Source organism: Meriones unguiculatus, chromosome 18 (assembly GCF_030254825.1).
Source record: "Meriones unguiculatus strain TT.TT164.6M chromosome 18, Bangor_MerUng_6.1, whole genome shotgun sequence".
Taxonomy (NCBI): domain Eukaryota; kingdom Metazoa; phylum Chordata; class Mammalia; order Rodentia; family Muridae; genus Meriones; species Meriones unguiculatus.
The window spans coordinates 72,210,538-72,222,979 of NC_083365.1; the positions used below are offsets into that span (position 1 = coordinate 72,210,538).

At 42.4% G+C, this 12,442-nt stretch overlaps 1 protein-coding gene across 6 annotated transcripts in view; it reads right to left on the reverse strand.

The window, feature by feature from the left end:
• Nckap5 (NCK associated protein 5) overlaps window positions 1–12,442 on the reverse strand; it is an 888,867-nt gene that overhangs the window by 94,238 nt on the left and 782,187 nt on the right. For all 6 annotated transcript variants that reach the window (XM_060371849.1, XM_060371848.1, XM_060371850.1 and 3 more), the window contains one exon: window positions 12,158–12,236. In XM_060371849.1, coding sequence (XP_060227832.1) covers window positions 12,158–12,236 — 79 coding nt within the window. The remainder of the gene's footprint in view (window positions 1–12,157; window positions 12,237–12,442) is intronic.

Genomic DNA, 12,442 nt, shown 5'->3' on the forward strand with positions numbered 1-12,442 from the left:
TGCACAGGAGTACTATGCTCTCCACTGGGGGGGGGGAGGTTCTGGAAGACGTGGGGATTTCCTCAAAGCCACAGCATGAGAAAGAGAGCAGAGAAGGAACTGGAATCTGCGTCTCCCATGGTAGCACGACCACTATGACACTAAGAACCACAGTGCAAAACCCTTAGCAAGTGAGCAGGGCTACCACAACTGCTCAGGCAAAGTCTAAACAGCCCTGAAACAGTGGGGCAAGCTTTGGGACCTTAAAAAATATCCTCTGTTCCTGCAACTGAAGTACCATCTCCCAGCAGATTCTTGGGGAACAGGAATTAAGCTTGGATACTAATGGATATTTTGAAGCTTAGATGGTAACTCCAGCTCCTCAGGAAGACTCAGTATGTTTGGCCAGACAAGCAATAGAGGTTTTCTGGAGCAGTCTTCCCCCTTATGGCTGATGAGTCTGAGACAGAGAATGAGATGTGTTATATCACACCATAAAAATCTAAACTCTCTGACCTCAACATCAACACCATAGCACACTGCTTCCTCCTTCCCACGTGTCTCCTTATCTTTGCTAGATTAGCACGCAACAGCTGTTCCTGCATGCCCATGCTCACCATGGCATTGCTCACGACAAGCACAATATGCGTGATGGTTAACCTCGACTGTCACGTTGATGAGACAGAGACTCACCACAGAAACAAACCCCTGGGCCTGTGGGTGACGGAGCTTCCAGTTGGGGTTAATTAAGATAAGAGATCTCTCTGAATGTGCGCAGTGCCCTCTCAAGGCTGGGATCCAGGACTGCGTGAAAGGAGAGAGCAGCCCAAGCACCAGCATCAGTCTCCCTGCCTCCTGGCTGTGGAGGCCATGTGACCAACTGCCTTCACTCCTGCTGCCTTTCCTCCCCACCATGATGGACTGCACCCTCAAGCTATGAGACACAATAAGTCTGCTCTTCCTTACGGTTTTTTTGTCAGGTATTATATGTCTCGGCAACACATAAAGTAACTAACATAATATTAAACTAGCCTATATACCTGAGATGAATAGAAAAGTAGGTGACACATACACACACACACACACACACACACACACACACACATTTATTCAACAAGAAGAATGAGACTACATCTTTTGCAAGAAAACATGATAGAACCTATTATGTTAAATAAAATAAACCAGACTCAGATACATGGAATCTAGATTTAAATACACATGAAAGTGGTTCAATATACGAAAATCCATCAAAGTAATCCATCACATAAACAAACTGAAAGAAAAAAACACATGATCACCTCTTTAGGTACTGAAAAAGCATTTGATAAAAATCCAACACTCGTTCATGTTTAAATTCTTGGAGAGATGAGGGATACAAGGCACGTACCTAAATATAGTAAAGGTGATATACAGCAAGCCAATAGCCAACATCAAACTAAATAGAGAGAAACTTAAATCAATCCTATTGAAATTGGGGACGAGGCAAGGCTGCCCACTCTCTCCATATCTCTTCAACATAGTCCTTGAAGTCCTAGCTAGAGCAATAAGAATAAAGTCAAAGTATCACTATTTGCTGATGATATGATAGTATACATGAGCAACCCTTAAAATTCAACCAGAGAACTCCTTCAGCTGAAAAACACCTTCAACCAAGTGGCTGGATACAAAATCAACTCAAAAAAAAAAAATCAGTAGCCATTCTGTATACAAAGACAATGAACTGAGAAAGAAATTAGGGAAACAACACCCTGCACAATAGCCACAAAGGACATAAAGCATATTGCTGTAACTAAACGAGCAAGTCAAAGACTTATATGAAAAAAACTTCAAGTATCTAAAGAGAGAAATTGCAGAAGGTATCAGAAGATGGAAAGATCTCCCATGCTCATGGCTTGGCAGGATTAACATAGTAAAAATGGCCATCTTACCAAAAGCAATTTACAGATTCAATGTAAGTCCAATCAAATTACTAACACAATTCTTTACAGACCTTGAAAGAAAAATCCTCAACTTCACATGGAATAACAAAAACCCACAATAGCTAAAACAATTCTCTATAATAAAAGATCTTCTGGAGGTATCTCCATCCCTGATCTCAAGCTGTACTATAGAGCAACAGTAATAAAAACTGTATGGTACTGGCAGAGAAACAGAATGGTGGATCAATGGAACCGAACAGAAGACGCAGAAATAAATCCACACAACTACAGACACCTGATTTTTGACAAAGAAGCCAAAACCATACAATGGAAAATAAGATAGCATCTTTTTTTTTTTAATTGTGTGCCTGTGTGTGTGCATGTGCGTGTGTGTGTGTGCGTGCATGTGCGTGCGTGTGTGTGTGTGTGTGTGTGTATCTGTATGCTCATGAGTTCAGGTGCTGGCAGATTCTAGAAAGGGGTTTCTCCACAGCTGGTGTGGTCGTAAGCCACCTAATGAAGGTTCTGGGAGCTGAACTTGAGTTTTCTGGAGAGCAGAACATACTTTTAATCATGGAGATGGCAATCTCTCCAGCCCCCAGAAGTAGAAGTGGGGCTTTGTTTGTTTGTTTTGTGTTTTTGTTCTTTAATAAAAACAAACATCACATTGCAAAGGGACTGCCCATAATATCTGCTTTTGACACAGGTGATATTTTGAGGAGTAGGTTAACAGCCAGGTAAATGACATATTTGTAAATACAATGAGTTCATTTGGAAGTGGGGTGGCTGGGGCAGGCTCCAAATAAGTTCTTGCACAGGCTGAGTTCCTTCCCAGTGAGCTCTGGAGAATGGTGTTCAATGCTAAGTTTTAGCTGGGCAGAGAGTCACCTGAAAGCATAATTCGCTTCCATCTGGGAGTTGACACAATCGAGTTACAGGCAAAGACTGTTTATCAAGGTGGCACGAAAGTCTCTCTTCAAATTCCACCTGCTTTTATAATCAAACAATAACATCTCCAGAGCATAGGATCTTAGCTCTGTGAGGAACATATTGGAAATTGATTCAGTGCTTCTGGCTTGGCTGGGACAATGCTTCATAACCTGTTAACCTCTCCGCTCATTCTGCCCCTCCCCCTTCTTGAAAAGCTTTTAGCTGCACCAGGGTGGCAGAGCAAAGATAAAGCAAGCATCCTTTTATCTGATCCTGTGCAAAATGAGTGGAGCCGACACTGCGCCAGCGATAAGATGATGGCTACACCACGATTCTCCCATTCTACCCCGGGGCTGATGAAAAAAATTAAGGCTGACACTGATAAGTTATTTTCTTGGGCATTATCCATCCTCAGAACACGAGGATTTTTGTTTAGAAGCACTAAGGTCTGGGTTCATGTCTATGAATTATTAAAAAAAAAGTATCCAGTGGATTATTAATAACAATATAAATGAGGGCATAAAGTTGGAGGGAGATTGGGTAGAGAGCACTAGCAAGAGCTGGAGGGTGATAATGGTGGGTAGATATGATCAAGGTACACAGCATAAAGGTATGAACAATTGAAAGGATTTACAAACATTTAATATCTCCTATGTGAAAAGAGGGCCATTGTAGTTTATTTGCCAATGTCTAAATCACTACTAACAGAAAATAAATGACGAACTTGTGTGATCATAGCAATACCAGGAAGTATTAAGCTGCAGTATACAATAGTAAGGACATGGCTCAGTGAATACAGTACTTGCTTGCCTAGTATTTCTCAAGCCCTGGTTGGAGCACTTGGCAGCACCTGTATATATACATTCTATGTACATATAGCACATATATATTCATGCCAAGCATATATAGCAGATATAGACTTGGTATAGAAGTGCATGCCTGTAATTCCATAGCTCAGTGGGCAGTGGCAAGAAGGACCAAGACTTCAAGGTTCTCCTTGGTTACACAAAGAGTCGAGGCCAGCCAGAGTTAGTTATGTAAGACTTGGTCTCCAACACAGTAAATCTGTATGGAGTCATGTGGAGAAGGGTCTGGAATGAACTGATTTTTAAAAGTTGTGCTGCAGAATATTTTAGAAGGTTTCTAGATCAGCTCTGCTTTATAGTGGATTTACTGAAAATTCCCAATTTCTCTTTCTGATGCAACCTATTGTTCAAGCCAGGAGCATCCTTGTTTCTGTGTCTTTTCTCAGCCATGTGTCATTAATAACTCAATTTTCACCTGTGCCTTTTGCCAAAGTTCTCACCCGATTGGTTCTAGCAATTGTCCCTTGTCTCCAGCTAATGCATTTCTCAAATGCTGCAGACTTAATACATACATTGCTAGGAATCCTGACAGCCTCTGACACGAAATCTTTTCAGTCTATATAGTGTGTATGGGTGGCCAGGGGCAGGTGTCTGCATGGCCATGTGAGTGGATGTTGTTATATGCACATGTGGGCAGGTACACAAGTGCCTGAGGCCTTTACACAGAGGCTCACCCATGCACAAGTGATTACATGCAGTAACACACACACATACACTCAAACATTCTCTCTCTCACACACACATATACAGAAATTTCTCCTCTTGTTCTGGCCCCTGAAAATCAGAGCTTCTCAGTTATTTCCTATATTCCTGGTTGGAGAAATACAGTCTTGGAGTTAACACAAAATATGATCTGCAAAATCCAGATAAGATTCACTATGGACAACTGTGGTTAAGCATCTTCTCTCCAGGGTTTGAGACTGTTTGGCACGTTCCACTGTCCTGCTTATCGTTCTCCATTTAAGCTAAGTCATGTGAGGAGCCGGTGGGACCTTACTTTCCTCTTACAACCACGGGAACTACCACAGTTAAAATAATCTTGGCACTAAGCCAAGCCTTCCCCATGCTGGGTGAGGACACTGCACCGACTCTCCCTCCTTTTGAACCTGGTATAGAGTCATTAACCACTATCCATCCTCTGCCTCCTTTATCCCCTCTGCTCCCCTCAACTGTTCACTGGGCTACAGACTAGGTTATGTGCTGTGTGGATGGATGATAAGGGTACAAGGATCAGTCTGTGGCCTAGAAACATAAAAGGACCTTGTCCAACCAGTCTCAAGTTTATTGCATTTGGCTCGACGTAGCTTTGTTTCACTTCTAACTTGAAGGCAGAAGTAAGTTTATGCAAAAGGAATAATACCCCTCCTTCCTGTTCCTTAAGCCAGGCAGCCTGATAGAGTTCTTCCTCCTCACCCCATCCAAGCTAAACAAGTACTTTGAATGTCTCAGCTCTACAGCTCCCGAGAACTGCTCTTAACTAGCAGGAGATGGTTAGCTGAGTATAAAGCAAATATCTGACATGAAAAGAGGCCTGCTTAATCTGCTTCTATAGTGACATAACTTATCTTTCTAGATTAGCTACCATCTGGGAGAGGACAGGAAAAGGAAGACACCCAGGGAAAATGGAAATGCACAGGTTTAAGGAGGTAAGGCCCTCAAAGTGACTTCACCTCCTCGTGTGTAGGTTAGCCCGGGCTGGGGAGGAGGGGAAGAGTAGATGACACATGGGCTATAAGGATCCGTTGGGGCAATACCAGCTCTTGAGGCAGGAAGGGGAACTCTCTGCCTCTAAAGCTCAGAGAACATGACGGAAGAGGGAACGGAAAGAACATAAGAGCCGGAAAATAGGGGAGAAAGTCTGTGAAATGTTGTCTTCTGGGCATGACACAGCCATTACTAACACAATCTCACAGCAGTGCAGCTGCCTGCACTGGGCCTCTCAGGGCAATAATGGATCAAGGAGGGGCTTGTGGAGTTTTCCTCCCTACTCAACTATTGGATATTGATGGATACCAGGGAAGGGCAGTCATTGTTTTCAATAGTATGTCCAATGCAGAGCCCATCAGCCATACGGCTAGTTCCAAACATCTGGTTACACAGAAGGCCTCGATCTAAATCAGTTACTCAGAAAACAAAACAAAAGGACGTGAAGGAAGTAGGGGGTTGACAGGAGTGTGATGGAGATAAGAAAGAGTAGAGAGGGTAAGAGTAACCAGAATGTCTCATACACACATACTAAATTGTCAAATAGCAAGTTTAATGAAATGTTAGAAGTGTGAGCTCCAAGACAATGTACTGTAGATGTCCAGAGATAGCTGGATGGCTAGAGAGGGACCATATCATCAGTCTTGCCATGCTCTGGCATTGGAAAGCATCTGTAGAAGAGACTAGATGCATACCTTGGCAGTTGGAGACATTAGGTGGGGTTAGTACAACCTTTAGCCACTGAGGTGTTTACTCACAGGGTTAGACAGCTGTTCTTTCTAAGTCTTACACTTCTGTACCATAGATTCTATATTACATCTTCAAAATCCTCAAAATAACTTGGGGGATTGGGGGGGCGTATTTTTTTTTCTTTTCTTTATTATTATTATTATTATTATTATTATTATTTATTACAATCTTTTTCACTTTGTATCCCTGCTATAGCCCCCTCCCTCAACTCCTTCCAGTCCCATCCTCCCTCCCTCTTCCTCCCCATATCCCTCCACTAGTCCACTGATAGGGGAGGTCCTTCTCCCCTCCTTTCTGACCTAGCCTATCAGATCTCATCAGGCTTGTCTGGATCCTTTTTCTCTATGGCCTAGTAAGGCCACCTTGCCAGGGGAAGGTGATCAAAGAGAAGGCAACTGAGTTTATGCCAGTGACTGCCCCTGATCCCCTTACTAGGGAATCCCCATGGAGACTGAGCTGCCATGGGCTACATCTGAGTAAGGGATCTAGATCCTCTCTATGCATGGTCCTTGGTTTTCAAACATTTTTATATGCCTAGTTAGTTATTACATCCATATGTTTATTTATTCATTGTGTGTGTGTGTGTGTGTGTGTGTGTGTGTGTGTGTGTGTGTGTGTGTGTACAGGCAAGCCACAGTGCATGTATGGAAGTCAAAGGCCAGCTGGTGGGACTCTGCTTTCTCCTTCCATTGTGAAACCCAGATATTGAACTTGGGTCCACAAGGCTGGGGACAAGTGCTGCCCAGTGAGCTACCTTGAACCGTGCGGATTATTTTTGGTATTCATCACTGGCTGGTATTTTATTTCTCTGTGTGTGCTTGTGTGCCTGTGTGTGTTCATGCTGAGGTTCATGTTTACCTTATTTTTAAGACAAAGCCTTTCATTGTACTGGAAGTCACCCATTAGGTCGTGTCCCCTCTTTACTGGTGTTAAGATTAGAACATGCACTACTACAGCCACTGTTTTACATGGGTTATGGGGATCGTATTCAGGTCATCATGCTGCAGAGCAGGAACTTTAGCAAGTATCTATCCCCCACTGGCTGATAATTTCAACATAAGACAATAGTATTTCCATTCTCTGAAAGTGTTTAACATTAGTAGACAATTAGGATCATATATACAATAAGTCTGTGATAGTTTTTTAAAAGTAAAAAAAAAATCTATTGTGCTAGAACATCTATTAAATTGACTAGCCATTTTTCTGCTGCTCATTAAGACAAAAATCTGACATTTATAAGGTTTGTTATAAAGAAAAACATCTAGTGCCATTATTTTATTTAATTCAGAAAGTTTTACATAAGTATTTTACTTCTATTTATGCAATTACACATGTGTCTATGTGAGTGTGTGCTCTTGGAAGAGCAGTCCTCCCAAAAGCAAAGAGGAGACATCAGACCCCCTGCAGCTAGAATGTGTTGTCCATTGTGGGTGCTGGGGAGTGAACTCAGGTCCTCCATGAGAACAGCCTGTGCTCTTCATCACTGTGCGATTGCTCCAGCCTCTTTATTTAGAAATCTTGCATTTCAATTTAGATGCAGTTTAGTTAACAATAGCTGGTTTTCTAAACAACTCCTGGTACTTTGACCAAACCAACACAATCATCCTGAGGTACAGAAACACAAGCCATAACTTCCATGCTTGTTCTCTATTGAAAAGGTGTTAGTTGGTATTTATTTGGAAGAGACATAAATTTGGATTTGTTCTAGAACTGTTACTGAAAATATTATATTATGGTTATACAATATTGAAAATAGATGATAGTACTGTGGTCAGGATCATCAGGGTGGAAAAATGCATATATCCTCAGTCATCGTGATGGGATAAAGATAAGGGGATAAACATTAGTGACTCTCATCCAGTCCCAGACTGATAGCAACATCAGTTACTATCAGTGATTTTCTCTCTGCAACTTCATGTAACAGAGGCTAGAAAGGAATTGCACATTTTCCCAGCGTCCTTTGCAGCTAGTGTTGGCTGTATGATCCATTTCCCGGTGATGTTGTGTTAGTAGAGCCTACTGGGAACATGGGAAGCTTTTACTCTTTCCCCATACTCCCTGCTTCAATGGGAATGTGCTACCTAGAGTGGCAGGACTCAGTCTGCAGCCCCAGGCACTGGGTTTGCAAGGCGGAACCTACGTGGTATTGTTGAGGTTATAGGGAGATGAAATTCAAAAGGGCTTTTGATGATGCCATTGAGCTGCCACATGCCTCTCTTCTGGCATTTTTTTAAATTCTATAATAGATGCTTTTTGACTTAGGAGATTAGATCAGGATTTATTGCTGCTGCTGCTGCCGCTGCTGCTGCTGCAGGCTCCTGGTGGTGCAGCATTTTATTTACAAAGCTGTTCTCACCCTGAAGAGAGTCTACAGTGACCGGATGACTCTACAGTTTGTCAAAAGCATAGTTGAGGTGGCTTCCACCAGAGCGTTTGAAAGCAGCACCGTTCAACAGAATGCCAAGAAAGGGGATACTTGAGTAGAACATGAAGTCATGGAGCAGTGGAAGGCTGGCTAGCAAGACTGAGGGACTGAATTTCATGTTGTAATTATTTTTGACGATGCCACGTGTGACAAAAGGCTAACAAACAAAATGATGGGGATCTAAAAGGAACTGTTAGTCTCTTAAAAATACTTATATTATTGTAGCTCTCCAATAAGAAGTCAGTGTCTACTTTCTATGTGTGCATACACATATGTGGATTCATGTGTGTATTTGTGCTGTTGTTATTGCTGTTTCTTTATCCATTTTTGTTTTTCTTTGCGGTTGTTGTTGTGTTGTTTGGTTTTGAGACGCAGTCTCATGTAACCCAGGCTGGCCTTGAACTCACTATGTAGCAAAGAACAACCTTGAGTACAAAGCATGCTTGTTTTATGTGGTGCTAGAAATGAAATACAATGCTCTATGTCTACTGGGAAAGCTCTCTTCCCAACTGAACTACACTCCCAGCCCTTCTTAACTGAATTTTAAATTTTGCATTGATGGGAATAGAACCTAGCGCTTTGAACACATTTGGTACATGCTCTTTTACAGAACTATATCTTTGGCCTGTTATGATTACTTTTTTACAGGTCCAAAACTTTATTATGGGAAAAAGGAGACTCAGTCAGGCTTTACAGACTATCATGTTTGAAGGCTGTTAAACAATATTTAACTTGCACATTAGCTAACTATGCTGAACTGGTACCAATTAAATCCCTTTACACTGACAACCATAATAAAAGGATGTCTTGGAATAGTAATCTGATTCAGAATACACTCATTCAGCTGTTTGTGAAGACTTTTGTGTTCCTAATTACAAATGAAAAGAATAATAATTATGTGCCAGTCTCATTAAGCTGAATGGCTACAACAACACTCTGAGACACACAATAAATTATAATTTGCTGAAGACGGCTGGGGATGCTGGAAAAATAGGGCATTTAGAGAAGGGGCTGCTGAGAGCTGGCTGCTAAGGGCATCCCAGAGAAAGCGATGGACACAAAGGCTACTGTAAACTGGCTACCATCAAGAGAGTCATGTCTTAGGACTCGACAGTCCATTGCAATGCTTAGCGTTAATTGTCAACCTGAGAGAATGTAGAATTATGTGGGAGACCAAGCTTCTGAGCATGTTCATGGAGATTTATTTGATTATGTTAATTGACATAGGAAGACCCAAAGTTGTGGGTGGGGCTATTCATTGGGCGGGAGATCTTGAACCGTAAAAACTGGAGAAAGGAGCCAAGATGCTGAGTAGACCTGTGCATACACTCACTGTTCTACAGTAGATGATGGATGCAGGGGACCAGCTGCCTCATGCTCCTGCTGCTACCTTCACGAGGGACTGTACTCTCAAACTATGAGCAAGAAGAAACCTTTTCATTTAAGTTGCTTTTGTCAGGGTATTTTATCTCATCAATAAGAAAAGCTAAGACACTGGTGCAGTCTGCTACACCTGGAGCAATCCATTCCATCACCCCATACCAAGGTGAGTGATCAGCACACCCACACGCACAGCTACTGGCATCTCCTGAAGAACAGCAGTGAATGCTACATGTGTCCAAGGTGGCTTGGGGATTTGAAAATGAATTGCTTCTTCAGTCTCCTCACAAAGATGAAGGTCATAGAAATTTCCTCCATCATGGTCTCCTCCCAGGTGCTGAAACAGGGCATTTGAATCCCACTTCACTGGGTACATGTGTTCTTTTATATTTGGTGTTAGGCACAACTTTAATAAATACAACTTGGCTGGCTTTAGGGTTATAGAGATTTCAGGGAGTTGCAAGCAGGAAGCTGACTGCTTTGTCCATGTGAATTAATTTTACTTACACCAGCAGAATTACATTCTCTCAATAATTGTAATTTTTTTATTTATTAAAAAAGAAACACCTAACAAGTTGAAGGTAATTCGGATCTATTTCTATTTAGGGCTTTCAACAGAAATGATGAAAAAAAAACGTGTTTACTTTTTGTTTTTTGAGACAGAGTTTCTCTGTGTAGCCTTGGCTGGCCTCTAACTCACAGAGATCCACCTGCCTCTGCCTCCCAGAGTGCTAGGATTACAGATGAGAACCACGAACCACTGCACCTAGCTGAATTTACTTATTTTCTTTGGATCTTGTAGTGGTTTTTTGTGCTAATTTTCAACTTCACAAAATCCAGAGTCATCTGGGAAGCCTGGTCTCTGCTTATACCCATGGGGGAGTATACTGATTAATTGATGTGGAAAGACCAAGGTTAGTTATGGGCTGGACCATTCTGTGGGCAGAAGATCCAAGACTGAAGAAATAGAGCGGTGGAGCTGGGGACACACATGCATCCATTAATCTCGTCTTTGGATGTATCATGACTACCTGCTTCCAGGCCCTGCCCCTGTGACTCTGCTACAGTGATGAAGCTCTGAGCTTGAGCTGTATAAATAAATATTGCTTTTGTCAGAACATTTTATCATAGCAGCAGGCAAGAAACTAAGACAGTTCTTCTACATTCGAAACACCCAGGTTTTAGAAATGTTCCATTTCAGAAAGTCACCACCTTGTATTTTTAACCAATAAACACTTGCATCAGTGTTCTATAAAAGGATGTTTTAAGAGTTGTTTCTCTACTTAGAAAAAAAAATCATTAGTTCCCAGTGTCACTTCCATTTATATAACAGAAGCACAAACTCCTCTTCAGCTCACACTATATTCCTTTGCCAACAGCCATGTTTTCCCATAGTGTGTCGCTGGGGCCCTGGGTTTTGCTGTTTTTGCTTTGCGTTCCTTTTGTGGTACTGGGGATCAAACCCTCGACCTTGTCAGTGCCAAGCAAAAGACTCCATCAATTGTGCTAGCCCCAAGCCCAGGCCCAATCTAGGTCAGGGTCACCTCTGGCCTGCGGCTGAGAGATTATCTAGAGTTAACTAAGGCAGTGAGGCCCACCTTAAAAGGCACACCATCCCAAGGTGGGCTCCCAGGCTGGGTAAGATGGAGAAAGGGAGCTGCGAACCGGCTTTCATCTCCCAGCTTCCTGACTGGGGATGTGAAGTGAGCAGCTGCCTCACCCTTCTGTTGCAATGACTTCCCACCATGACGTACTATGTGCAGCCTTGAACTCTGGCCCCAAATAAACGCTTCCTCCCTAAGGAAGTTGCTTTTGTCAGGTTATTTTCCACAGCAGTAGGAAACGTAACTAATATAACACCCCGCCTCCCGGTGGAAAAAGTTTCTCCTCGTGCCCAATAGACCAGTGGTTCTCAACCATACTAATGCTGTGGCCCTTTAATTCAGTCCCTCAATTTGTGGTGGCCCCCCAAACTAAAATTATTTCATTGCTATGTCATAACTGTAGTTTTGCTACCATTATGAATTATAATATAAAAATCTGTTGTTCTCTGATAGTCTTTGGCAACCTCTATGAAAAGGTCATTTGCCCCTCAGAGGGGTCGTGACCCACAGGTTGAGAACCACTGCCATAGAGGGGTGCATGGCTGGAGGCCTTTAGCAATGCATCAAGGAGAGCTAATCAAGCAGCATGTGGATGTTTACCTATCACATGGCTCTGGAGCGCAGAATCAGCAGCTCTATCTTCTTCATCCTCTCGAACGTCTTCATCGACCTCTGTTCCCTGCAGCAAGAAGATACTAAAGCTCTTATTCATTGTTGTACAACAATCTTCTGCAGTCCTCATAATGGTGGCACGTTCTGTACTTTGTGCACTGCTAAACTGAATGTGTCCACCTGCGTGAGGATATGAATGCAGGTATACTTTATTCTGCTTTGCTTTTATCATCTGGCTTCGTTACAGGTTTTAATTAAGAGAGCCCATTTCCA